Below are 27,861 nucleotides of genomic sequence, written 5' to 3'. Positions count from 1 at the left end.
TAATGACTGGCTGGAATGGACGCCCTCCCAGCTGTATGGATCGTGGATAGCCAGCTCGGGCAGAATGCTCCGCCCCGGGCCATGGACCAAACCGATAAAGCCGTCGATGATCTTATTATTTAACATTATTATTTATCATCAGCACAACTCCAGACCTTTGTTTATTTCCTACTTTTCTCTTGCTTATTCTTCGAAGTATTCATACGTAACATTCAGCTCCTCCCTGGAGCCATGCCCTCAGTCGGTATCTGATGGGAGACTTGACATTGCTCCCATTTCGTCACATCTTTCATTCGGGTCCGGACACCTCCGTTTCTCGGTGTGATTTGAGATTTTCGATTCGGTATCTTTTGACGTATATATACTTAATATTATTATTTATCTCGTTCTCCATTGCGCCAGTTCCTACCAAGGACTTCTCGCAATATGTTCCGAGTCGGATCATGGCTCTATGGCAAGAAGCCGGCTGCCAATGCCTCGACACAGTCTCTCGACTCTTTAGTCGAGTTGCGGGACCGTGAGTGCTTTTTTTGACCTACGTTATGCCGCCTTGACTGACCATTTCATTCGGTGCCGATTAGTTGAGGATGCTATGAGGGGTATGTCTCAGGTGGCCTATCCACCAACACTCGCGCACTCAAGTCATGCGCTTGCACTATGCGACTTATATGAACAAAGCTGATTCTTTTGCTCGATGATGCAGCTGCCACCCTGATTCTCAATGACGATGTCGATGGCGCTGAAGCTGGTCTGGCAGAAGGAACCTCCACCTTCCATAATGTATGTTTGACCCCTTGCGAGATATGACATCATCTGTGCGCTGACCAAACCTCGTACTTGCGTGCAGCTTGGGAGAGGAGTGGTCGCATTCATTCGGGCGACTTTGGGGTTTGAACAGGATATCATGCGCCAAGGTGGGCTTAGAGTTTGCCTTCTGTTCTGGCTTGCAGTCAATTGCAGCAAGGGGTTTGTCGATCACTGACGTTCTTGTAGCATCGGAGCGCCTGAACGAAGCTGAGACTAGTGCCTCCGTCGACCAGCACAGGGCACAGCACAACTCTCATGCGCCGAATACCTACCACTCGCCGATGTATTCACCAGGAACCGAGTTTGCGTTGTGCCAGGCAATAGCGCAGCTCATGAGTGCCATAGTCGGGGTGCTGAATGAAAGTCTCACAGAGAGTATAAAGGCATTCTATCGACTCAGGAAAGCCTACATCACCCTCGATGCGATTTTGAAGATGGAACAGAAATACATGGAGGAATCCCGGACTGCGACGCCGGTAGAATCCACAACGTCTGGGTCCGTTCCGTCTTCCGAGCGTCACAGCTCTAGCAACCTTCAGTCCTCGAGCTCGTCAATCTCCTCGACCAAAGTCAAAGAAGCGGCCGCGGATACACTTGCCGCACCTACCAGAGATACTGATGTAAATGAAAGGCTGGCCGATTTGAGTCTCTCAGACGAAGCTCCCGTTGCGGAAGACTCCGGTCAAACTTCAACCCCCATCAACACTGATATCCTCGACCATGACCCTGACTCCGACATCTTCCAGAACCAGATTGATGTCTTTGTGCACTCTGGTTCCAATTTCTGTTTTGGAGTCCTGCTTTTGCTGATCTCAATGGTGCCACCCTCCTTTAGCAAGCTGCTCAGTATTATTGGGTTCCACGGCGATAAGGAAAGAGGATTGAAAATGTTGTGGCAGGCCAGTAAGTTCCACAACCTAATCGGTGGTATTTCAGCTTTTGCCATTCTCGGCTACTACAACGGGTTCGTCCGTTATTGCGATATCATGCCCGATTCTATCCCAGGCAAAGACGGGGATGTGCAGGGTTATCCTCAGAAGCGGCTGGAATTGTTGCTTGCGAGGATGAGAGAGCGGTTTCCCAAGAGTCAACTTTGGCTACTCGAGGAGTCCAGGATGAGTGGAGCCAATAAAAATCTTGACAGGGCTCTGGAGCTGCTATGTGGGGGGGAAAGCAGTCCCCTGAAACAGGTTGAGGCATTGAGGGTTTTCGAGCGGAGCTTGAACGCCATGTATCTGCACAAGTATGAGCTGTGTGCAGATTCCTTCCTTGAGGTAAGAGCTGTTCACATGGAGAAATCGCAGACGAGCCCACTAACGCATCGACTTAGTGTGTGGACCTGAACTCTTGGTCCCGCTCACTGTATTATTATATTGCTGGGTCCTGTCATCTCTCGTTATACCGGGACGTGAAGGAGACAGACTCTGCGAAAGCCGCAGAGCATGCCGAATTGGCCGAGAAATATTTCCGAATGGCCCCCACAGTAGCTGGAAAGAAGCGTTTCATGGCACGACAACTGCCATTCGATGTGTTTGTGGCTCGCAAGTTTGCTAAATGGGAGGCACGTGCCAAGGAGTGGAAGGTAACTCTGGTCGATGCGGTTGGCATTGACCCGGTTGAGGAAATGATCTTCTTTTGGAACGGCCACAGCCGTATGACGGACGAGCAGCTGCAAGAGTCGTTGCAGAAACTGGCCTGGAGTGAATCCAGCGCCAATAAGACCTGGTCACGAGAGGGCCCAGAGGAGAAAGCGATCTTGAAGTTGCTTCGAGCGGCTGTTCACCGCTCGCTGCGCAAACACGCCCAGGCAAAGGAAATGCTCGAGGATATCCTGAGCCAGGACCGGACATTGTTCAAGGGCCATCTGAAAGACGATTGGATTTGTCCAGTTGCCCACTTCGAAATGGCAGCTAATCTCTGGATGGAACGCCCGACGTACATCGCCAACCACGGCGGAGCGAAACAAGTCTCGGACAAAGAATCCGCTGGGCCAGCCGACGTGAAGGATGCGCTACAGTACGAGCGAGAGAAAGTACGGAAGTGCAAAGAGTATTTGGAAAAGGCGGCAAAGTGGGAGAGCTACGAGCTTGATGCGCGTATAGGTCTCAAGGTGACAGCCGCCATGGAAGCAGTGCAAAAGTGGGAGAGCACACATCCGAATGTTTAGGGATTACGTGCATGATCGATGTATATGACTTGTACGATGGAATGAATCAGGTTTATCAAGCTTGTCATGGCAGAATAGCACGATAGACAACTCTATTCGGACGTGTAGTCACGTGATATATTCCATATGCGTGTTTCGGCGATTGACTGAGATCTTCATCTGCGATTCCCCAAGAAGTTAAGAATCGTTGCTTGTTTCGACTGCTCAGACTAATATGAGAGCATTGCACTCCCATCCATTTGGCGGAATTGGATTCCCCATTGAGGCGAACAGACCTTCCATACTTCTTAGCGGCTCTTCCACGATGGGCGAATTACCCGTCCCGAAGCCATCAGGATTGCTTCCATTGCCGAGTCCCACTTTATGGGACGCCGATGGTGGCGATCCATTCCTCAAGCATCCACTCAACGTGGGCTCGGAAAAAATTCCGACGGGTATGCCGCTTGTTATTGATGCTTGTGTACGATAAATAACCTCATTTTGTAGATAGGGTATAGAGTCGCGGACGCGTTGCAGCCTTGATGTCTAGTGGATTGCATGCTAATGTCGTCTTCTATCCACTCGGCAGAGGACTCTGCCAGAAGTTAAAGCCATGAGAAGTCAATCCCCACTTACTCCGCGAGTCGAGCAAAGGCCGTGAGTCAGGTACTTATCGGACGTCCGACCAGTCTAACGTTTTGACGGACAAGGTCCGGTTAAGACGGCTGGTCACGATGGCAATTCTTTGGGACTTTTGATTAGTCTGGTCTATAACAAGCTCCAATCCCCATGTCTGGTGCCATTGATTCAGTTGGTCGCTCGATCATTCTATGTTTGGCTTGGTGTGGGAGAACCGAGATATGATCCCTACAAATTTGGGTGACGTCGTGACTCTGTTATCACCTGTAAGGCAAACCCATTTTTGCGCCGAATTTTGCTAGGGAAACACACTTTCCCGCTCAACGCCGAAGGAATTTGATTTTAGTCGAATTTTAGGAATAGGACGTTCGCTTGTCTATGTTCTTAAAGCGTACTTCTTTGGTTTCTTAGAATTGGTCCCCTTGCTAGCGCTATCGAATATTGTTTCTATGAAGTCATGACCGACAACGATCATTTGTCCCGCACATCTTCCGCGTCTACGACGGACAGTGATACCGAATCTCGAAATGAACAGAATGGTTTCGGCCACCGTGAACTCGACAACGCAGCGCTGGAAAAGCAGACTACTGCGGCCTCGGGGCTATCGGTACTCGAGCACCGCGCACACTCAGTGATATCGAGAATCCGGAGTCGAGAACCTGGACAGACTGCACGTTTCACGCACCCTTTGTCGCATAGCAAAACGTCGGAAGATGTCATTGTGGATTTCGATGGGCCTGATGACCCCTATAGGCCACTGAACTGGGGATTTAGGAAGAAGGCTGTCACCACCGTGCTATACGGTCTGACAACAATGGGTATACACAGGCCGCTCTCAGAGATGTAAACCAACCAGGCTGACTGATCTTTACGAATAATAGGTGCGACTTGGGCAAGTTCAATGTACTGAATCCGCTGGCCGAACTGTTCCCTGCATCAGCATGTTGACACTTAGACAGTTATTCCACCGGCACGATTCAAATTTCCAGACAATTCGGCGTTGGAGAGGAAGTTGGCACACTTGGAACAACATTACTGCTATTTGGGTTTGGTATGTGATGGTCACTGGCATTTGCGAGGCGGCCAAATTTGCTTATTGACTTTTTCAGGACTTGGTCCGCTTGTATTCGCACCTCTCTCCGAAGTATACGGCCGTAAATCTGCCGTTCTTATACCCTACTTCATCGCCGCTATATTCTCGTTCGGCACTGCCACCGCCAAAGATCTGCAGACGATCATGATCACCCGCTTCTTCACCGGATTTTTCGGCTCGGCTCCCGTCACCAACACCGGCGGCGTTTTGGGCGATATCTGGTCCGCGGAGCAGCGGGGTGCAGCTATTGTCGGGTATGCCATGGCCGTCGTCGGTGGTCCTGTGCTTGGGCCAATCGTCGGCGGTGCTATCGTCCAGAGCTACCTTGGCTGGAGATGGACGCAATACGTGAGTGCAGCTCATCCATCTTGGTACACCATCAGCTAACACAGACGTACCAAAGATCACCGGTATCATGATGATGTTCTTCCTCGTCTTGGACGTGATCTTCCTCGACGAGAGCTACCCTCCCGTCCTTCTCGTCTATAAAGCCCGCCGGCTCCGATACGAGACCGGCAACTGGGCTCTCCACGCGCGGCACGAAGAATGGGACGTTACCCTGAAGGAACTAGGCAACAAATACCTCGTCCGTCCCTTCCAACTGCTAGCCACTCCGATCTGCTTCCTCGTCGCGCTCTACGCATCCTTCGTCTACGGAATCCTCTACCTGAGTCTTGCGTCCTTCCCCGTCGAATTCCAGGAAGTCCGCGGCTGGAACCCCGTCGTCGGCGCCCTCCCCTTCCTCGCCTACCTCATCGGCATTCTCTTCGGCGCAGCCCTCAATCTTTTCAATCAGAGGTTCTACATCAAGCGCTTCAAAGCCAACAACAACTTCCCCGTCCCCGAGGCCCGTCTCCCGCCCATGATGGTCGGATCCGTCTTCTTCGCCGCCGGCCTGTTCATTTTCGGCTGGACCGGCGCGAAAGATATCCACTGGATCGGCCCCAACGCCGGCGCCGTCTCAATGGGCTTCGGCTTCTTCACCATCTTCCAGGCCGCCCTGAACTACCTCATCGATACCTTCCAGCAGTACGCCGCCAGCGCCGTTGCCGCAAATACTTTCCTCCGCAGCCTGTTCGCCGGCTGCTTCCCGCTCTTCGCGGGCATCATGTTCCGCAAGATGGGCGTCAATTGGGCGGCCAGCACGCTGGGGTTCATGGCTGTCGCGCTCATCCCCATCCCGTACCTGTTCTACATCTATGGACCGCGGATCAGGGCGCGCGGGAAGTGGTCTCAGGCTTCTGTTTACGGTCATGTTCATGGCCGGTAGATCTGCATTTCCGTCCTTACGTTTCTTTTCCATTCTTGTTGAATACTTTTCGGGTTCCTGCATATTTCCCGGTCACATTGACTTTCTTATACCCTTCATCGATTTGATTTATCTTCTGTCTGTTCCGGAATTGGCACATGATATTACGAGATACCACTATGTCAGTTCGTCCCCTGTGCACATTGCATCTACCTGAAAAGTTTGAATGTGAATGATCAAAGAATATTATTACATACTAGATTTATTAAACAATGCATATATGCAAAAATGGTCCAGCAGCCCAAATGATTAAAACCGCCAATATACACAGAATGACCGAAAACAATATAAGTATGAGAGTAAAGTATCCAAGACAAAGGAAATGTGTGCGATCACACGATATGCACGCTAAAAAAAAAAGGTAAAGGAAAATAACAATGAGTGAATAGGATTATATGGGAATGTCCTGGGTGATCACCCTCGAGCGGACAGTGCGCTCCATCTTGTGACCTTCTTCGCCAGAGTCAACGCTTTGCCTAGCGAGCTTGAGGTGCCAGTCCTCGCTGCAGGCAAAGGAATTTCCTCGACGGGCACGATTTCTTCCATGGAATCGCTCTTCCGTGAGTTGTGCAGCGTCAAGACGGCCATCTGCCCGAGGAAGGTCGGGTGTTCGAGGAGATCCTCGATGTGAACCTGCAGACCTTCCTGCTCGAGGAGCCAGACGACCTGCGCCATGTCGAAAACATCGCCTCCAAGCTCGAAGAAGGACGAGTCGAGCTGGAAGGAGGATTGAGGCTCGTCGGCATTATTGCGAGGGAGGACTTGCTGCCAGGCCTGCGTCAGGACGTCCGAGTGGACGAGGATATCTGAGATGCTCCGGTTCTTCAGATGTGTGGACAGGAACATCTCGTCGGACATTCCGGGAATGTCGTGGACGGATTGACAAGGTAATGAGCGGAGCATGGATGGAGAGGGAAGCCCGACACGGGAGTTGGCCAGCAGACTTTGCACGGTGTCGCAGACCATGTCCAGGACCTTGGCAGCGAATTTAGGGCCGATGGGGCCCTTTTCTGAGTAGCCCAGAGAGACGCCCAGTTTGCCGTCGCTGGATGACTTGGAGAACAATGTCATGTCGGTGAAGTTGTCGACGACACCCGCGCCTCCCATTCTGTATGTAGTGTTGTCTAGCTGCATCTGGCCCTCATATTCGACATTCTGGTGGAAGACGGAGGTGGCGAAATATGTCGAACTGGGCCAGTCAGTGCAGCGTCTGATGATCTCTCTGAAACCCAAGGCCTCGAAAGGCATATTGGCTATCTGCTGGTCTTGTAGGTAGCGGAACAGATCAACTCCAGTCCAGCCCTCTTTGAATGTGACTCGAATTGGAATAACATTGAGACACGGGCCGACAGTGTTTTCAATGCCTGGGATTGAAGTATTTCTGCCGCTGATCGTGAGTCCAAAGACGACGTCTGACTGAGCGGACAGCTTGGCCAGCGTAACCGCCCATGCTGCTTGCATGACAGTAGCAATGGTGACATTTTCCAGGACCGAGGGCTGGATCTCCAGAGTCTTTCTTTGCTCTGTGAAAGCACCAATATAGCGATAGGTATTCTCCTCGGTCCTTCGAATGACCTGCGTCATTTTCGATCCCTTCAGCAGGTTTGTCCAATGCTGATAGTGGTCTGGAGTGATTGCTCCCGACAGCATGCGCATGTAATTTGCAAAGGAAGGAGCCGGGGGCAGAGTACTGCCCTCGTATCCCAATTTGATGGCTGACATGATGGTGGGCAGGCATAGTCCGTCAAATTGAGCGTGCGACATTCTAATAAAGATCCGGTGGTGGTTGCTGCCCTTCTTCTTCACGATGTAGAACTGCACGTACTGTTCCCCTTGCCGCGCCTCTTGCTCGCGATCTTGCTGTTGGAGGTACTCAGTGTACTCATCCAAGCTCTTCTCGGTCTCATGAACAAAGATGTTTGGCCGTATCTTTCTGAGCACCACTTGGAAAAATTGGCCGTTGAAACAGACAAAGACCGTTCGGAGTATATCGAAAGCGTCAACAACGCGCAAGAGGCTCTCCCTCAACCTTCTCAGATCCAGCGATCCTCGTCCATCGAAGAAGAAGTAGTTCAACATCCAGCGGGATTTGAACAATGTAGCCGTAATCGACATGGCTTGGAAGTCCGTAACAGGCAAAACGTCGGCAATACCTCCTTTAAACACACCGATCTTCGGGCAAATTCCATCCTGCAGAGCGCTGTCGTTCAAAGGAACGGTCTTCAAGAGTGAAATCTCCGGTGGCGGTGGGTTTCGCTTCTCCTCAGCCACCTTAGGAGGTTCGGCAGGTTTCTCGTTGTCACTGTCGGTCTGAGAGTCAGGTTCCGAAGCAGACGAACTGTTGGAAGCACTGATGACTGCCAGCATGTCCTCGAAGACAGGATTGTTGAACACATCAGCCACAGTCAGTGTCAGCCCATCTTCGCGCGCAGCGCTGACCATCTTCATGGCAGTTATACTATCACCACCCAGTTTGAAGAAGCTCGCCTGGTGTTGGATAGTGTCGGATGGCAGGCCCAATGCTGAGCACCAAAGTTTCCATAATCTCTTTTCTACTTCCATCAATTTGGAGTGATCGTCAGTGAGAGTTGCCGTCGAGTCGGACAGATCTCTTTCACGATGCATGCCTCTCGCCTTAACTGTAACTTGAACAGGTTGGGCGGGGGTCGTCACCTTGGACTGGCTCTTTCCACTCTCAGCCGCCGGTATGGCCAGAGTTCCTTCCTTGAGCATTTGGCTGATTATTTCAATGACACGGCGATCGATCAGTTCCTGAAGGGACTTGTTGTCAATGAATTGACCGCCCTTCATCAATTGTCCGCCACGGAGGTCCAACTCTGAGACGAGCTGAGAAGGCTTGTCGATAAAGCAGCTGAAAATATTGGCAATGGCATCTGCAAGATGGTTTGCTTTGTCGTGGGGCACAGCGTCGGTCCAGTATCGCAGCAGGATCCCTTCGTGGCCCTTGGCAGTCTCGACGTTCACGGTGACAGGATACTATTGCAGAAATCAGCTTCCGTTAATCGTTAGAATAGTTCGGGTAAAACTTACCTCTGTCGGGTCATGCGCCTTTTGTACATTGAAGGATAGCAAGTCGTTCCCAGATTCTTCCGAGACGGCGTGGTGGTTTTGAATCGAGATTGTCGTGTTAAACAGCTCCTTCTGCCCAAGTTCATGCTGAATACTTGCGAGGGAACAATCCTGGTATGGAAGGTTCTTGATGTAGTCATCCTGCACTGTCTTTGAAACCTCCAACAGAGACTTTCCTGGTGAGAGCTTGACTCGGCAGCAGAGCATGTTGAGGAATATTCCGACTGCGTCTTGGATCCCCGGAACTGGGGCGTCACGACCGGCAGAAGGGTAGCCAAAGCAAACATCATCCGAGCCCGTGAAGCTTTGCAAGACGATTGCCCATGCAGCGAGAGTAAGATTTGCGAGTGTCACGGAGTTCTTCTCGCAGAATTGTTGCAGCTCGGAATACCTGCTGAACGGCACCATCACTGATCCTAATTGACGTTCACAACCTGTTCCCTCGGAGAACTTCAGATGGCAGGGACGAGTATCGGACAGGTATTGCCTCCAGTGGGATAAGGCTTGGTCTTGGGATTTCTCGCGGATGAACTTGATGTAGTCACTGAAGTGCGGACCGGATCCTTCTGGCAGCTGATGCTTGTACGCCATTGCTAGATCTCTCAAAAGTAGGTCAACTGATCCACCATCTATTATGGCATGGTTCATTTCCAGTTTGATAAGCACTCGCCCAGAATCGGTGCTGCAGACTGTCAATTGATGCAGCAGCTGTGAGTTCCGTTGGGCGTTGATGTCACTGAGTTTGACCCCATCGAGCTTGCCTATAGCATTGGAATCATTGCAATGGAGAATGATGGCTCCTTCCTCGACTTTCCTGAGCACCAGCTGATCAAAGGCACCGTTTGCGTAGTTACTATCGATGAACCGGGTTCTCAGGATCGGATGCCGATTGATAACTGCTGACCATGCGCTTCGAAGCATGTCTGGATCGACCTTGCCGCTTCCCCCAGGAGAGCGCACTTCGAAGATCACATGGAACATGTACGCACTGGGATCCCGGAGCTGGCTCAGGAGAATACCCTCTTGCACGGATGAGCAAGGATAGATATCCTCTACTTGGCTCCAGGTCTTGATCCCTGCTCTTGGCAGCGTTGTGCTCGTGAGCTTCTTGAGCCCATCGTAGGTTACCGGTAGCAAGGGGAAATCACTGAGGGTAGGTTCCGGCATGGAGTCCTTGAAGCGAAGGACATCTCCCTCAAGTACTCTCCTGCACTCTGAAATCCATTCGAAGATCTGATTTTCACGCTGCATCTGTCGGTTGTACGTGAAGGAGACCTGGAGCTTATCATTGACGACAAGTGCGGAAATCTCCAGGAGGGCAAACCGGGGGGTTTTTGGACCCATGTCTCCAGCTAATCTGAACTTCTCCTCGTCGAATGCCTCTCCATAGTGCTTGAAAAGAGAGTCATCGCGCTCCAGCTGCTGCAGTCGACCGAGATAATTGAAAACAATTTCCAACGGAACTGGGAACTCCGTTCCATCCGTATTGTTGGGCTGGAGAAGGCTTCGCGCGAAGTAAGACCGCCCATTGTCCTTTATCTTCCGTCTTAAGTCCTTGACACGCTTTGCCGTGTCGACAAAATCTGAGTTTTAAATTAGCCTGTCGTCCCAGATCTTTTGTGAGGAGAATTACCTGAGCATTCGTCGACCTGCAGTGGACACAATGTGGTGAACCAACCCACGGTCCGTGAGAGATCAAGATTCGAATCCCACGATTCACGGCCGTGGCCCTCGTTATATATAGTTGGCATTCTGCGATCTGTGAAGACCCTGCAGAATGACTGCGCAACTGCGGCAAGCAGGATATCGATCGTTTCTGTGCGCAGCATCTCATGGCAGCCACCCAGAATGAACGAAGTAATGTCTTCGTCCACGACGAATGATTCCATCCTGATTTGTCCGTAGTGGTTGGGCACGCTCTCCATGCCCCAGTAGCTAAGGTTCGGAGGCTCAATGGCAAATGGAAGCTTGGCCGCATCTGCTTCTGATTTGCTATTTGCGAGTTGCAGTTCGCACCAGCTCTGGAAAGAAAAGGGTTTCTCAGAAGCAAGCGAGCCGCTTTCGATAAATTCTTGCATGTCCTGAAGGATAATACGCCATGAAACCATGTCGACACACAGGTGATTGGCCACAAGGAAAAGGACTTGTTCGCCATTAATGTTGAACAAATCGGCGACAAGGATCGGTCCATTCTCGATATCCAGAGACGACTGAGTATTGGCAATCTTGCCCAACATCTCATGGGAGCTCATGACTGAGTGAATACCAACGCGAACAGATGGTTCGATATCCTGTGTGCTCGTCAGCTCTCCAAGATCATGCCAGTGAGTGGATTTGCACGTACATTGGTAATTCGTTGCCGCCATTTTCCGCCTGCAGATTTGCTGAATCTTGCCCTAAGCATCGAATGCTGGTTGACAATTGCCTTGAGTGCATCCTTGACGACGCTTGGCTCAATTTTTCGGGTAATGCGCACAGTCATGCTCTGATTGAAGCGACCCGTGTCCCTGACTGTACCTGCTGACTTGAAGTACAAGTTTTGAATAGGAGAAAGAGAAAAGTATTCATTCGTCTTCTCCTCGACTTGAATGCTCGAGGTCTTAACTTGCGCTGCTTGAGTCAGCTCAACGATGGACTTGCTTTGAAGGACCTTGTGTAGTGTCAGGTTAAGCCCTTGTTTGCGAGCCCGAGAAATGACGGCCATTCCAGTAATACTATCACCGCCTGTGTTGACCAGTTAGCCTCTTTTTCTCGTTTCTTCATGAGAGGGACAGTGATTACTTACCCAAGCTCACAAACGACCGGTTGGGGTCGACCTTGTTCGAAGGGAGGTTGAGTACTTGGGCGTAGATGTCTTGCAAGATCTTGACCGAAGTGTTCTTATCTTCCTTGACGCTGTCCTCAACATGACCCCTCTTAATGTTGTCATAGTCTTGCATGATTCTGTCATACGTCGGCTCTTCAATATGCTCGATCCAGTGAGTGATCTTCTTTCTGTCCAGCTTTCCAGAGACGAGCATTGGCAACTTCTTGATGACAGCCCAGGTCTGAGGAACCATGTAAATGGGCAGCTGGGCCTCGAGATTCTTCTGAATCGTGATGAGTTCAGAATACGCGACTCTCGCCAGTTCCTCTCGACTGATGAGCTCGCATGCGTTATCAGAGATGATGCTCGAATCCGACTTCAGAGAGTTCAAGGAGAGAATTGTGACCAGACGCCCCTTAAGAAGACCCTCTTTGGGAAGGATGACAACGGCATGACGGACGCGGTCGTCCTCATGTAACCGATGCTCAATCTCACCGAGCTCCATACGCTGGCCATGAAGCTTGACTTGGTGGTCCTTGCGGCTGATGTATTCCACCGATCCGTCAGGATTATACCGGACAAGATCTCCAGACTTGTATATTCTTCGCGGCGACGGCAGGGTCGACTGGAAATGCTTCATCCATGCGGGCTCGTCCACGAAAGCCTCGGCGGTCTTCTTGGGATTCTTCAGATATTCTCTTGCTAGCGCTGGACCTTCCAAGGCAAGTTCTCCGATGGCTCCCAATGGAGTAAGTCGATCGTGGTTTTCGGGATCGACAACCCAGGTCAAAGTGCAAGGTATTCCGTAACCAATGCAGGCAGGATCGGTGGTCGGGGTTACGTTATTCAAAACAGCGAAGATGGTTGTCTCCGTGGGTCCATATCCATTGATTAGTTTCACGCGATGTGCCCATCTTGTCACGACTTCGCGTGACAGTTTCTCTCCTCCACAGGCAAGCACTTCCAGTGAGGGAACGGTTGACGGCTCGATAATGCTCGCTATCGACGGAGTCAGGAAAGTCCAAGTGACATTCATACGTCGAATGGCACCGGCGACGTCATTCAGGCGCTCATCCTCGCTTGGGATACAAATGCATCCTCCGTGCATCAGAGTAGCTAGAATTTCCATGACAGCCGCATCGAAAGTAAGGGATGCAAATTGGAATGCACGAGAAGTCTCATTCAAGTGCACGATCGGCCCGAATGCCATAGCACTGCTTGCAAGTGCGCGGTGGTCAATGATAATACCCTTGGCACGACCAGTGCTTCCTGAGGTGAAAATCGCGTAGGCCATATTGGACGGCGTGACACGGCTTGGTCCCTTCGCTTGGCCATTGAGGGCACCATAAGCTCTGATTGTCTCCTTGCTGACGGGAATTATCGTTTTGACAATGCCAGAGTAACGGCTCTGATATTGAGGGGAGCAAATGAGAATACGAGCATCCACTTCGGCGAGGATTTCTTCATGTCTCGATGTTGGGTGAGCAGGATCAAGGGGTACGTAGGCACCACCAGCAATCAAGATCCCAAGAATAGTGACGATTGCCCAGAGAGACTTATCCAGGCAAATTGGCACCAGAGTCTCTGGTCCAACGCCGCGAGAAGCCAGATAGGACGCGAAAGTCGAGGCAAGTGCGTACATCTCTTTGTATGAGACCTCGCCATCCCAAGCGCAGACAGCTGGAGCATCGGGGTGGGTAGAGCATCTCTCGGAAATGATGTCGTGAGCACATTTCTCAACGGCCTCGGGGTGCCTCTTGTTCCATAGGGCGACTTCGTTTCTATCCAGTGGACTGAAAATCTCGAGCTCGCTCAACTTCCTTGTCTCCCCCTTGTGGATGGAGAGCAGCTGCTCGAGCACAAAGCTGAACTGACCAATGAGCTTCTCAGTCTGCCAGCTGTTCAGCACGATTTCGTCATGGTGCATCGTGATCGACACCTCAGAAGTATCGACCTTGCATTCGACGACAAGTGGATGAGTGAAAAAATCTCCGCTTGTTTGGTTGGGTTCAGCTACCCACAAACCCTTGTTCAACTGGCCCTCTCCAGTCTGGATGACAAGCAGATTTTGAAATTCGCAAGCCGATGCTGTGTCACTGTTGAGTTTTCGAATTCGCTGCAGTCCTGAATGCTGATGAGGAAGCATGGTGGTTGTCAGATGGTGCACATTCTCCAGATACTGGATGATTGGAAGCTCATTTTCGACTTGAATGCGCGTAGGGACCGTGGTAAGAACGGGTCCAGCAATATCTGTGACACCAACAAGGTCGATATTTCTTCCCATGAGCGTCTCGCCGAAGCATACATCACTGGATCCGGTATGAGCAGAGACGACAATCGCCCACGCAGCACGAATAAGCTCGGGGATCGTCAGATCGACTCCGCTGGGGGCTCGAGAGATCTTCATGCTGCTGTGATGCCTGTTCCCTACTCGGACAGAGTCCGGCAGAGAATTCTTGCTCTGTGGGAATGGGGAACATGACAGGGTGGCCAGTTGAGACTTCCAGTACTCGTCAGATTCTGACGTGTTCCGCTCCAGCAGATAGTTTATGAACAAGCTGTAGGGAACCGTTCGGGCGCTGGCTGTAGAATTCGTGTAAACCTCCTCCACTCTTCGTAATACGAGCGGGATACTCCATCCATCGTACAGCGCATGATGGATTGTCCAACAGAAGTACCGACCAGTGTGGGATTCGGCAGTCGCATAACCAGTCAACCGCCCGCCATTGTGTTTCGGCAGCTCGGGGCTCTCAGCTATCAATTCATCCAGAGTGGTTGCGGAGGCCCAAGAGATCTCCTCTTTGTCAACAACAGCCTGCAAGAAGTTCAAAGACTCAGTATGTACAATCCGAGTCCGCAGGATATCCAGCTCGTCCACGACTTGTTGCCAAGCAGCTTTGAACTTGTCGAGGTCTATTCCCTCTGAAAGCCGGAAAATTGGCTGAGCAATATAAGCACCGTTCTGCTTGACTGACAAAGTGAGGAGACCCTCCTGTACAGGGCTGCATGGGTAGAGATCGACAATGGATGTTCGAGGCACGTCACATTGCTCCGCGACTTCCTCCAGTAGCTGTTCACGATCGACTGAGGCAGGCAAGAGGCTAAAAGGAGTCACAGTCTGTCTGCTAGACGTTTCTTGCAACGTGCCACAACGCTTGGCCATATTCATAAAGACTGGATCCTGGTAAACGTCGGCAAATGTGAGAGAGATTCCCCGGGAATTGGCGGCTCCAACAAGCTTCATGGCAGAGAAGGAATCACCACCTAAGCTGAAAAAGCTGTCTTCAGCACTGACCGAACCTGACGCAAGACCCAGAGCTTCCTCCCAGAGTCTTCTGAGGGTCCCCTCAACTCCCTCATCAGACGCTTGTCTGGAGCCAGCCGTCAGTGTAACGTAAGGTTTGAGCTGGTCTTTGGGCAGAGTCTCGACGGTTGCCCGGAGCTTCTTGCGATCGAGCTTTCCGGAGTTTGAGAAAGGCAGGCGGGAGACCGGGAAGAAAAGCCTTGGTATCAGACTTGGTGGCAGAGTCTTGGCCAGGGCCTCCCTAAGCTTCTGGACCTTTTCGCGTGTTGCTTCCGACATAGGAACGAGCAATTGAGATTCCAAATCAGGTCTGTCTGGACCAGGTTGAGCATCAACGGTAAAGAAAGCTGCGATGGACCTGGCAACTGTCTTTGATTCGGGCTGCACAACCTCGACAGCCACTTGAGTGCCTCCAGGAAGACAAGAGATGCATTGTTGTTCGATTTCTTCCAATTCAATACGCTGACCGTTGAACTTGATCTGGGTGTCCTTGCGCGAGATGAAGCAAATTGTGCCATCGGGATTATAGCGCACAAGATCTCCAGTCCGATACATGCGCTCCTTTCGGTTGAATATTCCCTGAAAGCCCGGGGCTTTCGTCCAGGCAGGCTCACTAATAAATGACTCTTTTGTCTTCTGGTCATTGTTGAGGTAGCCACGGGCAACGTTGCAGCCCTCAAGTACCAGCTCACCCACAGCCCCGATAGGCAGAAGACGCTGATAGTTGTTAGGGTCAACCACCCAAGTGCGGCCGCAAATCGCAGTACCGATTGAGTTGCAATCATTGTTGACGCGTACTCCTGCTTCATTCACTTTGACGCTCATCGTTGCCATAATCGTTGACTCAGAGGGCCCATACGCGTTGATGACACACCTATCGGACCAACGGTCGATATGGCTCGCAGTCATCTTTTCACCTCCCGTAACAACAGTTTTCACTGATGGGACGCTCTTGGGTTGGATCGTGTTTGTAATTGACGGAGGACAACTGATGAAGTTGGCGTTCAGTCTCCTAATCGCACCGGACAGATCGTTCATGCGCTCTTCTTCACTGGGAACGCAAACACAACCTCCCGTCATGAGGACAATAATAATCTCCTTTATGCTCACATCAAAAGTATAACTGGAGAACTGCAGAGCACGGGTAGTCGTGCCCATTCCCAGGCTACGAGCAAAAGCTGGTGAAGACACGCTGAGAGCAATGTGCTCAAGAACAGTCACTTTTGGCTTGCCTGTTGTTCCAGAGGTAAAAATAGCGTAGGCTGCGTTGTGGATGCTGGGCCGGGTCATCGACTCAGTAGACGATGCGTCTGGCAGTTCACCGAGTGTTTCTTCACTCACGATATAGGCAGCACGGGATATCTGGCGAGCCTTGTCGAGATATTTGGCAGAGCAAAGGACGATATGAGCGCCAATATCGTCAACCAAGCCCCTAAGTCTCGCTTCTGGGTGAGTGGGATCCAGAGATGCGAATGCTCCTCCGGCCTTCAAAACCGCAACTTGTGCGATGACTGCCCAAGCGGACTTCTCAAAGCATAATCCAACAAAGACCTCGGGTTTGACACCCAGGCAAACAAGATGCTTTGCCAATTTAGTTGATAGAAGGTCGAGCTGTTGGTAAGTAAAGTCTCCATCCCACGAGCAGATTGCAGGCGAAGTAGGGTGGCTCAGAACCTGCTGCTCAATTATCTCATGTGCGCATCGATCAGGTCTCTCTGGTAGCGTAGCATTCCACTCTCGTACCTGTTGACAAGCACGCTCGCTGAAGAAATTGATGTCCCCTATCTTATGGCCGACAGGGTCATTGTCGATAATCTCCTCCAGAATGTGCTGGAAGCAGTCAACAACACTCGTGATATTGGCTTTTGACAAGGCGTCTGTCCGGTATTCGAACAGGATTTCTGCCGCTACAGATGAAAATCTAGGGTTGACAGCAATCGTGCAGATACTTTTCTCGGCCTCGTCGAGCAGGGTTGATAGCCCGTCATTGTCACTGGGGAGCTCCATAGACCTGTCGAATTTGAAGACGGTGTTGAAGAGTGAATACAAGTCAAGGCCAAGTTCATGCTGCACTTCCATCTGGGAGATGGGGTGCCCCATGGCTTGATCCAGTTCGCCCTTCTTCTGCTGTGCAATTGACCCAAGGTCTGAATCGTCCTTGAGGAGGAGCCTGCTTGGGAGTACTTTCAGGTACTTCGACCCCTCGGGTTGTGACGTTGCAGGGTAGTAACCGTAGCAGACTTCCTCTGAACCGGTATAGCATCGCAGAACCAATCCCCAAACAAGTTGTAACACAATGTCCTCGGTTACTTCAATCTTCTGGCAAAAGTTGCGTAGATTGGCCAGATTTTCAATCGCCAGTTTCGCCGAGCTAAATCCACTTCTTTCGTTTTCCGGGTTCAAAGAAGGGAAAGCACAGGGCTCGACATCAACAAGGTACTTCCTCCAGTAGGCAGTATCAGGGCTGGACAAGTAGGAAGTCTGATTTTTGCGGAGAGCCATGTCACCGATGGTCTCTTGAGAATGGAGATCCGCCTTCAAGTATTCAACGTAGCGTGCGAATTGCGCCAAAATCCGCTCAAGCTGGGGCGCAGACAAGACCTGTTCGTCATAGCGAGCGCTCAGCTGAAGCTCCGACTTTGCGACACTGCAGAAGATCGCAAGAGGATATGCGAGAGCAGGAGTTTGCACCTCGCAGTTGGATTTTGCAAAGCAGAAAAGGTTATTGAAGCTGCATGCACGGGAAGTATCTGCGCTGACATTTCTGATGCGTTGAAGTCCAGCTCTTTGGAAGGGAGAAGCTGCTGCTAGGCGCTCTTGGGACTTTCTCATAAGTTCCGCAATGCTCATATCTTCATCGATTTGGAATCTTCTAGGAATGACCGCGGGCGCCGCTTTATCGGAAGTAGAATCCTGCCCAGACGATTCCTGGTCGAGATGCAATTCTCCAAAGATGACATCGTCCGATCGAGTGTAGCCGGATATAGTGAGGGCCCATGCGGCAAGAAGCGCGGTCTCGAGACTTGCGCTTTCTAATTTGCTGACATCACGCCATTGAATGTGGCCGTTCCATTCGTACGTGCTGGTACCAGAGCTCCTATGGGTAGCACTCGTCGATGAAGGGAATGATTGGGAAGGAGAAGTTTTCGGATGGGCTAATTCAACCCGCCAAAACTCATGAAAGCTTTTCAGGTCGAATTCGAGGCGGGTCCGTGAAGGAAGGTCCTGAGCCTCCTTTCTCAGAAGCCGACGGTCAAGCAGACCGATTGATGTCAAGGGCATTCTGGGAACAGGAATGTACAATCTGGGGACTTGAGTCGCAGGCAGGACACCCAGCAGATGGGTGTGCATTTTGGTGAGTAAATCGGAGAATTGCGAAGAAGGTTGTCCAATGACAGATCTCTGACTATCAGTCTTCTCCAAGTGAGTTGACGCGAATTGGACAAAGACAGCCAGGTGCTCCGTGGTTTCATCGTCATCCGAGCAGCGAATCGGCTCCACAACGCAAGGATGGTCAGGTAACGAAAACGCATCGATGCACTGTTGGATTTCCCATACGTTTGCCTGCAGTCTCTGAGTCTGTCTTTCCTTTCTTCCCATGTAGACCAATGTGCCATCCGAATTGTAGCGGGCCAAATCCCCGGTCTTGAACATCCGCCGGGTCAGTGTTGAGCTCTCGTCACATTTCTCATGGTCATTGCTGGGTTCGTCACGATCAAAGTTCGTTCTCCAAGCAGGATCCTCAATGAAGCCTCCCTGGACATATCCGTTGTCCAGCAAGTAACCAGGAGCAATGATGGGACCCTCAATGACAATTTCACCAACACTGCCAATCGGGACGAGAAGGTCGTGATCTGAAGGATCAACAAGCCAAGTTATGCAACCGGCCGCAAGTCCAAGATTCCTTGTCTCACCCGAGATTTGGCAGTCTGAAGCATAAATGCAGCTTGAAGAGCACTCGGCTGCTCCATACAAAGAATGCATGCGAACTCTTCCTGACCAGATCTTTCTAACCTCGTTTGACAGAGACTCGCCATAGAGTGCCAGTACCTGCACCTGCGGGACCTCAGATGGCGGCAACAGAGATGCGAGTGACGGAGTCATAATGACTGTGTTTGCTCGGAAGGCATTTATTGATTGTGGGAGGTTGTTGAATTGATCGTTGGCTGGAATACAAACACAACCACCACGCATCATTGTACCGAAGAGGACATTGAGGAACATGTCAGAGGTGTAGTTCGCGGACTGGTACACCTTGGTCGCTTTATTCAGTTCCAGAGCCGAAGCGAAGCTCTCGGCCCGTGTCATAACCGTGAGATGCTGAACCATAACGCCTTTGGGTTCCTTGACACTACCGCCGGTAAAGACAACGTAAGCCTGGTCCGTTGCCTTATGTGAGACGTGTGGTACATCATCGGAACGAGGAAGATAGTCGAAAAGTGACCTTCCCACGGGCACGACATAAGGAATTGTGCGTTCCAGAAGCTGCGCTTTGTTCGGGGACGCGAGAGCGACTTGGACATCTTTGTCAATCAACAACTTCTCGATAAAATCATATGATTGAGTTTTGTCGACTGGAAGGCAGATACCACCGGCTTTCAGAACCGCTAAGATAGCAACAATTTGCCATGAGGATTTGTCGAAATCAATCGGCACAAGGAGACCAGGTCCCACACCGAGCTTGGTCAGGTAGAACGCAAGAAGTGAGGCCAATTCATCTAGCTTGGCGTAAGTGAGGTTACTATCCCAAGCTGCAATTGCAAGTGCTTCCGGGCACTGCTTGACCTTGTCCTCGAGAATCTCGTGGATACACTTGTCAGCAGCGTTAGGAAGAGTGTTGTTCCAGGCAGCGATTTGTTGTTTGTTCTGTACGCTCAGTTGATCCAGGCGGCAAATGTTCTCGTCGCCATGGTGAATAATATTTTCGAGGCACCTTAAAAAGGTGCTGGCAACATTCTGCGCCTGGCCTTCAGACAGAGAGGTCGTCCAGTAATTGAGGTCAATGAACGCAACATCATCCGTGGCCTCGATGTTGACATACACCGGGAATTCCGCGGGATCATGAATCTTTCCCACCTCTACAAGTCGCATTTCATCCCTGTTGCTGAGTGTCTGCGGCGGAAGTTTCCTGTAGGAGATGCCAGAGTTGAACAAGATCGTGTCTGAGAGTTTCAGGGCATGCTGGATATCGATGAGGGACGTGTGTCTGTAAGGTAGACTCTCCATGTAATCGTTTTGCACTTGGTTCAGGACATCTTTGAGACAGACGTCCTCTGTGACCTTCATTCGACATGCCAGAAGATTAATCACTGGTCCGACAACCGAGCCAACTTCATCGACCGAGACATCTCGCAAAGAAGCCATGTAGCTGAAGCACACATCATTGGAGCCGCAAAACGAGCGCAGTGTAAGTCCCCAAGCTGTACTAAATGCCGTAGAAAGCGTCAAGCCACTACTCTCACATAGCGCCTGAAGCTCTTTCAAGGATGAGAAGTCTAGACGAATTGCTTGCAGCCGCTTGTTGGAAGGTCTTCCATCATTGAGCACGGGGAAATGGCACGGCTTAACATCGGATAGATAGGAGCACCAGTAATTAAGGCCGGCACTGTGAGAGCAGCTCTGCAAGTACCGCATGTAATCCTTGAACATGGGTTTGCGGTCGTCCTGAAGCTGACCACTGTACGCCAATTGCAGATCCCGAATGATTAGAGAAATGGACGTCCCATCCATGGCGGCATGGCTTATTTCAAGTCGGCAAAATAGTTTGCCAGTTGCTGTCTCGCAGATCCTGAAACGGTGAGCAGGACGATGGTCACGATAGTTCACGGGCTGTTGGTTGTCAAAGGTTGGCAGCACATCACGTTCTTCGGAGCATCTCAGCAGTGTGGGAGCTGAATTGTATTCCTTGAGAACGACTTGGCAAAACAGGTCCTGGCTTGTCAGGTTCTCCAGGAAAACTGTTCGTAGCATTGCATGATGCGAAATAACCTTCTGCCAAGCGACGATCAACCGATCCACACTAGGTTTGATTCTGACGCCTTTCACTTCAAAGGTATCATGCACAGCATAAACCGAGCTGTCTCGGGACTGGCTGAGCAGAATACCTTGTTGCATGCGCGAGCAAGGATAGACATCCTCGACGAGATCGAGGGAGGTAATACCCGCACTCGGTAGCTTCGCTGAAACCATCCGGTCAAGTTCCTCGTAGGTGAGTGAGAGCATTGGGAAATCACTCAGTGTAGGCTGAGGAGCCAGAGACTGCAGCTTCTGGCCGAGAGAAGCAAGCAGCTGATGGCAACGTGATATCCAGGCACGAATGCTATCTTGATGCCGCATGAATCGGTTGAAAGAGAACGTAAAACGAAGTTGGCCTTGCACTACCAACGCTGAAATTTCCAGAAGTGCGAATCGTGGAGTTTCTTCGCCAAAATCTGCTGCACCTCCACCCCGGCCAGTCTCACCAGCCATGTGTCCCATAAGCTGGAAAAGACCGTCCTGCTTCTGCAGATCACGATGCTGTCCCACGTAGTTGAAAGTCATTTCTAGGGGGCAGTGGTGTCGGCATGTCTCCTGTCCTTTGCCTGTGAACATGCGACTTGCGAACTTCTGTCGACCATTATCAGACACCTGCCGACGTAGATCTTTGACACGGGCAACAGTCCTGGCCGGATCATCGGAAAAGATTTCGGATACGAATATTGGGTAAAGGGTTGTAAACCAGCCCACAGTCCGTGATATGTCTAGACTCGAATCCCACACTTCTCTGCCATGGCCTTCATTGTAGATCACGGGCAGAGTACGCTCTGGGAAAGTCTGTCCGAATGTGTGGAGGAGAGCAGCGAGAAACAGATCAACCGGCTCTGTCCGTAGACTCTGATGACATTCTAGCAAGATCGATTGAGTGCTATCCGAGTCAAGCTCGAAAGTCTCACAGATCACATCCCCATACGTCATCTGCCGGTGGTCCATTCCCCAGTAGGCAAGATCGGGAGCAGGAAGTTCCTCCAATTGCACTCCATTATCGGACGCCAGAGACTCACATTGCTCGTCTTGTAGGCGGCACCATGTCTGGAACGGAAGGGAGCTGTTCTGTAGAACGAAGCCTTGAGGATTCTGCAGGAAATCTTCCAAGTCCTCCAGAATGATACGCCACGAGACTATATCAACGACCAGATGATGAGCCACCAGGGATAGGAGATTGTGCGACTCGTCGTCAACATAGCAGAAGTCAACCGCAAAAACAGGGCCCACGAAGGCATTTATGCACAACTGACTCTCCGCAATAGCACACTCAATCTCATTCTGCGAGGTCATATGATGCGTTCGCCAGCGGTACGAGCCAGCGACGTCCTCAGTAATGCGCTGCTGTAGAGAACTGCCAGTACCAGGGTAGACTAGCCGGCTTCGAAGCATGGAATGGCGCATGACCACTGCCTCGACTGCGCGGCGCAGATCTTGGTCGTTGATCTTGCGGTCGATGCGAGTGAGCACGCTTTGATTGAAATAGCCCTGTCCTTCTTTGCGAACCATGAAATGCAGTTTCTGTATTGGCGAAAGCCCAAAAGGTTCCTCGATAGTTTCGTGATAGGCTACCGGTTGAGTCACTCCCTTGACGCGCGTGGCTAGTTCTCTGATGGATTTGCTGCGAAGTATCTCCTGCACCGTAAGGCCAATGCCATGCTTCTTGCAATGGCCGACACAGGTTATCGCCGCAATGGAGTCGCCTCCTAGACCCAAAAAGCTTTCGTCAACGCTAATGCGATCCTTGGGTATGTTGAGCACACGACTCCAAATCGACGCCAGTTGATCCTCCGTCAAGTTAGCGGCGCGAGTGTTGACGGCCTCAGTGACATGTACTTCTGGGTCTTCTGACATGTTCGAAACCCAGGTTACAATAGATTTTCGGTCCAGTTTACCGGACACCAGCATCGGCAAAGTCTCAACACATAGCCATACTCCGGGCACCATGTATGTCGGCAGCCTACTTGATAATCGTTCCCGAATGTCCTTGACATATTGAAGCTTCCCACGGTGCTCGATAATCTTAAGCGGCGTTGCATCGGTCTCCAGTGTCTCTCCAAGGCCAGCGGACAGTGACAGGACGGCCACGAGTTTTCCTTGTGCGAACCCGGACTTGGGAAGCAATACTATGCAGTGCTTGATGTCCGTATCCGCACTCAGCTGGTTCTCAATCTCCCCAAGCTCAACTCGCTGGCCATGGAACTTGACCTGTGCGTCTTTCCGTCCTATATACGTTAATGATCCAGATTCGGAATTGTATCTTACCAAATCACCGGTCTTGTAAAACCTTCGGTCTGAGCCACCGTTAGGATCTCGCTTCGTCCAGCAAGGGTTGAAAATAAATGAGTCGTTCGTCTTCTGTGGGTTATTGATGTAACAACGCGCAAGCGTCGGTCCTTCCAGGACCAGCTCACCGGGGCAACCAACGGGCACAAGCTGGTCATGGTTCACAGGGTTCACGACCCAGCAGCGGACTCCGACTGGCAAGCCAATATCCCTGCAATCTGATGAAGGAGACATATTAGCATTGAGGGCAGCTGCAACCGAACTCTCTGTTGGGCCGTATCCGTTCACAAGCTTGATATGAGACCATGTCGCCAAATGTTGCGGAGACATTGCTTCGCCAGCTAGAACGAGGGATTCTAGCCCTGGAACAGCTGCAGGATTGAGGAATCCAATAAATGATGGTGTCAGTGATGCGTGATTCACTTTCATCTCGTTTATCACGCCGGCAATGTCATTCAGACGTGCTTCCTCGCTAGGGATGCAGATGCAAGAACCGAATATTAACGAGCTGAGGATATCGACTAAACTTGCGTCAAAGCTGTGCGATGCAAATTGCAAAACCCGAGTCGATGAATTGAGGCCAAAGACTGGTCCATGAGCCAGCGCACCCGAAGCATATGCTCTATGCTCCAGCAGTGTGCCCTGTACTGGGGTTAGCACCAGGGTGACCGAATTTGAATTGGAGGGACGCACCTTTGGTTGTCCAGTAGAGCCGGAGGTAAAAATGACATATGCAGCGTTTGAGCTCTTCACTGTCGGCGAGGAGAAAGTACTTGTGGGGAGACCCGGAAGGCCATCGACGGTTTCCTCGTCCAACGGTATCAGTGTTTCGGCCACCGTTTGGAGCTTGTCTGCTTGGCTTCGAGAGCAAAGCATAATCCGCGCCTGCACGCCTTGCACGAGGGATTGCAATCGTGCTGTAGGATGAGTTGGATCCATAGGTACGAAAGCACCGCCAGCTTTCAGGACAGCGAGCATCGCCACGATATTCCATTTCTATGTTATCTATTAGCACTGCAATTTTAGACCAGAGCTCGACCAAGTATGTCAAGTCAAATAATGAAATGACGATACACGGCAAGCTATATCACATGGGAATCTGCAGCACTTACCGACTTCTCGAAACAGAGGGCTACGCAGACCTCTGGGCCAACTCCTCTTTCCTGAAGATCATATGCAACCTTTGAGGAAAGCAAATCCAATTCTTTGTAGGTAAGGCTACCATCCCAGGAGCAGACCGCCTCATTCTCTGGCTGGAGAAGAGTCCGTTCATAGATCACTTCATGGATGCAGCGTTCGTACTTCTCTGGAAGCACTGAATTGAACTTGCATATTCGAGACCAATCATTTTCAGGAAAGATGTCAAGATTGTCCACTGCTGTATCGTTTGCTGCAAGGAGATCTGCTAGGATATGCTCAAAAGCACCAGCAATGCTTTTCATTTGCGCGGTGGGCATGTCATTGTTCCACCCTTCGAAGAAAATATTTACCTCATCCTGCAGGACTTTGACATGAAGTCGAACCCGACACTGCAGATATTTTTCAGAAGGTTGCACGGGAAGATAAAGGACCAGTCTCTCAGTACTTACCTCTTGAGGAAGCGCTATTGGCAGGCTAGATGGTAGTGGGATGGCGGGTGAAGTTCCCTTTGAATCATGACAGATTCGTATCATTAAAATAGTGTTGTAAAGCAGAGCATTTTCAGAGGCTGTGAGCGAGCTTCTGTCTATCTCGAGAGGACTGTCGGGAGAGTTATGTGTCTTGATTTGGTCGAAAAACGTCTTCAAAGAGATGCCTTCTTTGATTGATACTTTGAAAAGGGCAGGATCCACAGCTTCCAAAGATTGTAGTAAATCTTGAGATTCGTTACCAATCTGATGGTAGCCAAAGCAGATATCCTCAGAGCCTGTGTAGCGATGAAGAAGTAGGGCCCACGAGGCCTGTAACAACTGGCTCAATTCGCCTTCGCGCCATGCAGATAGCAATCCAGAGCTTTGGAGAGCATCTGTTCGCAGTTTCAAGGAGATAGGACGTTTCGGACCATCACAGGTAGCACCAAAGTTGGGTAAATAGCATGGGACGGTTGACTGCGCCATGGTTCTGTACAATATCTGCTTAAAGAAAACCCCTCGAGGATACGGGTGTTCAATGTCTAAGGGAACAGAGAACTTTACTTGACGAAAGAGAGTGCTGCACGTCCTTTGGTCTTTCTTTAAAGTGGAAACTAAGATTCATGGTTCCGATATGGTCATCAAGTCATCGACATCTCCCTTCAGACCCAGGCCGAATTAGGCTCGTGGAGCTAGCGACGCAGCTTCTCGGTAGCTCTTGTCCAGAACTCACAGTCTGACCAAACTATAATTATAGAATACGAAGATCCATTTGCCTCATGGCAATGAACCTGACGGCTGAGAGCCACGGAACCGCCCCTTGGGGCGTCAGGGGGCTCTGATCAGCCGTGATCCCCTCCTGTTACCTCTGTGTTCTTGCATCACCTTTTCCTTGCTTCTAACCCCGTGGCCACAGGAACAGGAGGGTCGGAGAAACAAGATCAATAGATTGCGAGACACCCTGGAAAGGGCCCAGGTGTGGAACTAATGGAGTCATGGACACGGAAGCCGCATAGCCTTGGAAAGCTGGCAACCCCACAAGGTGGCGTATCGTATATCTGACGAAAGAAAAATGGCAGAAAAGAACTGCAGGGGTTACAAGGAACATGGGTACCATCTGCCACTCACGATGAGCTGCAAGCGAGAAGATCGGCCAGGAAGCCCCCTGTTTGCATATTCCCCGTCACGATCTGGGGCGTTCATCCGCGGTCTGGAACCAAATCTCGATACCGATGAGGTATGTCAAGAATCACGGATGTTCTTGGTCCGGCTGATGGAGGTACCTACGTACAGTAGGAGGTATCTAGCAGGAGACGACCCACTGGTACTCCGTACATTTGATCGAATCACAGCAGAAGTTCAGGGCTTAATCGACACGTAGCCTCCTTGTTGGATAAGAACAACATTCGGAGTGGATGAAAAAAATAGGATCCCGGGTCTGATCTGGACTCGAGTCGAACTCAAGAGCTTGAAAGATCAGACCCGGAAGAAGCTTGCTGAGGTACAGTGACCTAAGGACAAAGAGAGTACCTTACTTTCCCAATCAGGAAGTCCGATGATGATGACTGATTGGTCCACGCTAGCTACTACGGTGTTGATTTACCAGAAAAGTTGATTTTACCATGATTATTTCTTTTATTATTGCTTGGTGAAGGTATAATCAAGGACTACCTAGCGAGTGTTATACCCACGCCCTTTACACAAGCAAAAGAACCACATTCAGCCCCATGACACAGGTTCAACATCCTGCCCGGTATCTATTACTACTGGATCCAGCCTGGTCAGGAACGGGAGCGGTCCACTTCAATGTAGTTCCTCATCTCCATGACCCGGCTGCTTGCAATGGAAACAAAAGACTGTTTGGCTACTGGCGGTTGATTTTGCGTTGAAAGTACTATCTCAACCCATCTACTGAAGAAACAAGGAAATTACAAATCAAAGTCTGAGGAGCCACCAAGGCACTGACTGGCTAGTGGGTAGGAGCTATGATGGAGAATGACTCGCTAGTCTCTCGAATAGAGATAGAAGGAAAGTCAAAGGAACAAAAATACCTCTTTAGTCGATAATTAAAAAGAAAGATAAAAATAAAGTTTCACAGCACATTACAAGCCGCTTACATTATTGCCATCTATTGTTGTCATTAGTAACTCTTACCTACTCATAAACAGTGACCCTGAGAGATGGCAATCAAAAAGTCTACAACGATACTATTATTATTGCTCCCTGAAGATCGATTTTGACACGTCTCTCTCGCTTAGATACCGTGCAGAAGCATCCCTTGGTTGCATGTCATGAGACAGCTCACCACAGTACGTCTTCGGGGTATGTTGAACCTTCGGCTTTTGCGTGCCGATGCTGATCCCGCAATATTGATGTGCGAAAGGCAAAAGTCCGATCCCGACTCAACGGGACAAAAGAAAATACTTCAGTATCCACAGGATTGCGGGTAATAGTCTAGATATCAACACAACGTGTTTGCAGTCCAAAGGTTGATCTTTATCATTTTTAGGTAATTTTGGAGAATATTCCACGAACTGAAGTGGCCCCGTATGAACTGGTACCTATGATGCCGGGCAAATCCGATACCAATAAGATCCATCGGGATGCCTGTTCCAAGTTTCCGTCTTTACCTTACCCACCTCTGGAAATCGAAGATTCGATCTCGACATTATTCGTTATTAAGGATTATTATTTGTCATGTTGTTGTTAATCATATTAATGATAACTAGAATATCCGAGACTAAAACCAA

The 27,861-nt window shown here is 50.5% G+C and overlaps 3 protein-coding genes across 3 annotated transcripts; 2 read left to right on the top strand and 1 right to left on the bottom strand.

The window, feature by feature from the left end:
* Window positions 1-426: 426 nt before the first annotated feature.
* On the top strand, window positions 427-2,974 carry ALT_8215 (TTC39/IML2 family protein; the record flags this gene model as incomplete). The annotated part of the gene is made up of 6 exons (XM_033561612.2): window positions 427-517; window positions 582-599; window positions 704-780; window positions 848-914; window positions 994-2,081; window positions 2,138-2,974. The coding sequence occupies 6 exons, from the start codon at window positions 427-429 to the stop codon at window positions 2,972-2,974; spliced, it is 2,178 nt and encodes a 725-aa protein (XP_033417503.2).
* Window positions 2,975-4,049: 1,075 nt separating this feature from the next.
* Window positions 4,050-5,955, top strand: ALT_8214 (MFS transporter; the record flags this gene model as incomplete). The annotated part of the gene is made up of 5 exons (XM_033561610.2): window positions 4,050-4,410; window positions 4,474-4,495; window positions 4,552-4,643; window positions 4,702-5,033; window positions 5,089-5,955. 5 exons carry the CDS (start codon window positions 4,050-4,052, stop codon window positions 5,953-5,955), a joined length of 1,674 nt encoding a protein of 557 aa, XP_033417501.2.
* A 453-nt stretch (window positions 5,956-6,408) lies between these two features.
* Window positions 6,409-25,597, bottom strand: nrps1 (nonribosomal peptide synthetase 1; the record flags this gene model as incomplete). The annotated part of the gene is made up of 8 exons (XM_089600383.1): window positions 6,409-8,991; window positions 9,046-10,667; window positions 10,718-11,375; window positions 11,429-11,808; window positions 11,870-24,143; window positions 24,195-24,497; window positions 24,614-25,030; window positions 25,091-25,597. 8 exons carry the CDS (start codon window positions 25,595-25,597, stop codon window positions 6,409-6,411), a joined length of 18,744 nt encoding a protein of 6,247 aa, XP_089455276.1.
* Window positions 25,598-27,861: the final 2,264 nt, after the last annotated feature.

The sequence above is a fragment of the Aspergillus lentulus genome, assembly GCF_001445615.1.
Source record: "Aspergillus lentulus DNA, contig: Alt16, strain: IFM 54703, whole genome shotgun sequence".
Taxonomy (NCBI): domain Eukaryota; kingdom Fungi; phylum Ascomycota; class Eurotiomycetes; order Eurotiales; family Aspergillaceae; genus Aspergillus; species Aspergillus lentulus.
The sequence above is the reverse complement of the archived record's forward strand: the minus strand, read 5'-3'. Positions and strand labels throughout refer to the sequence as shown.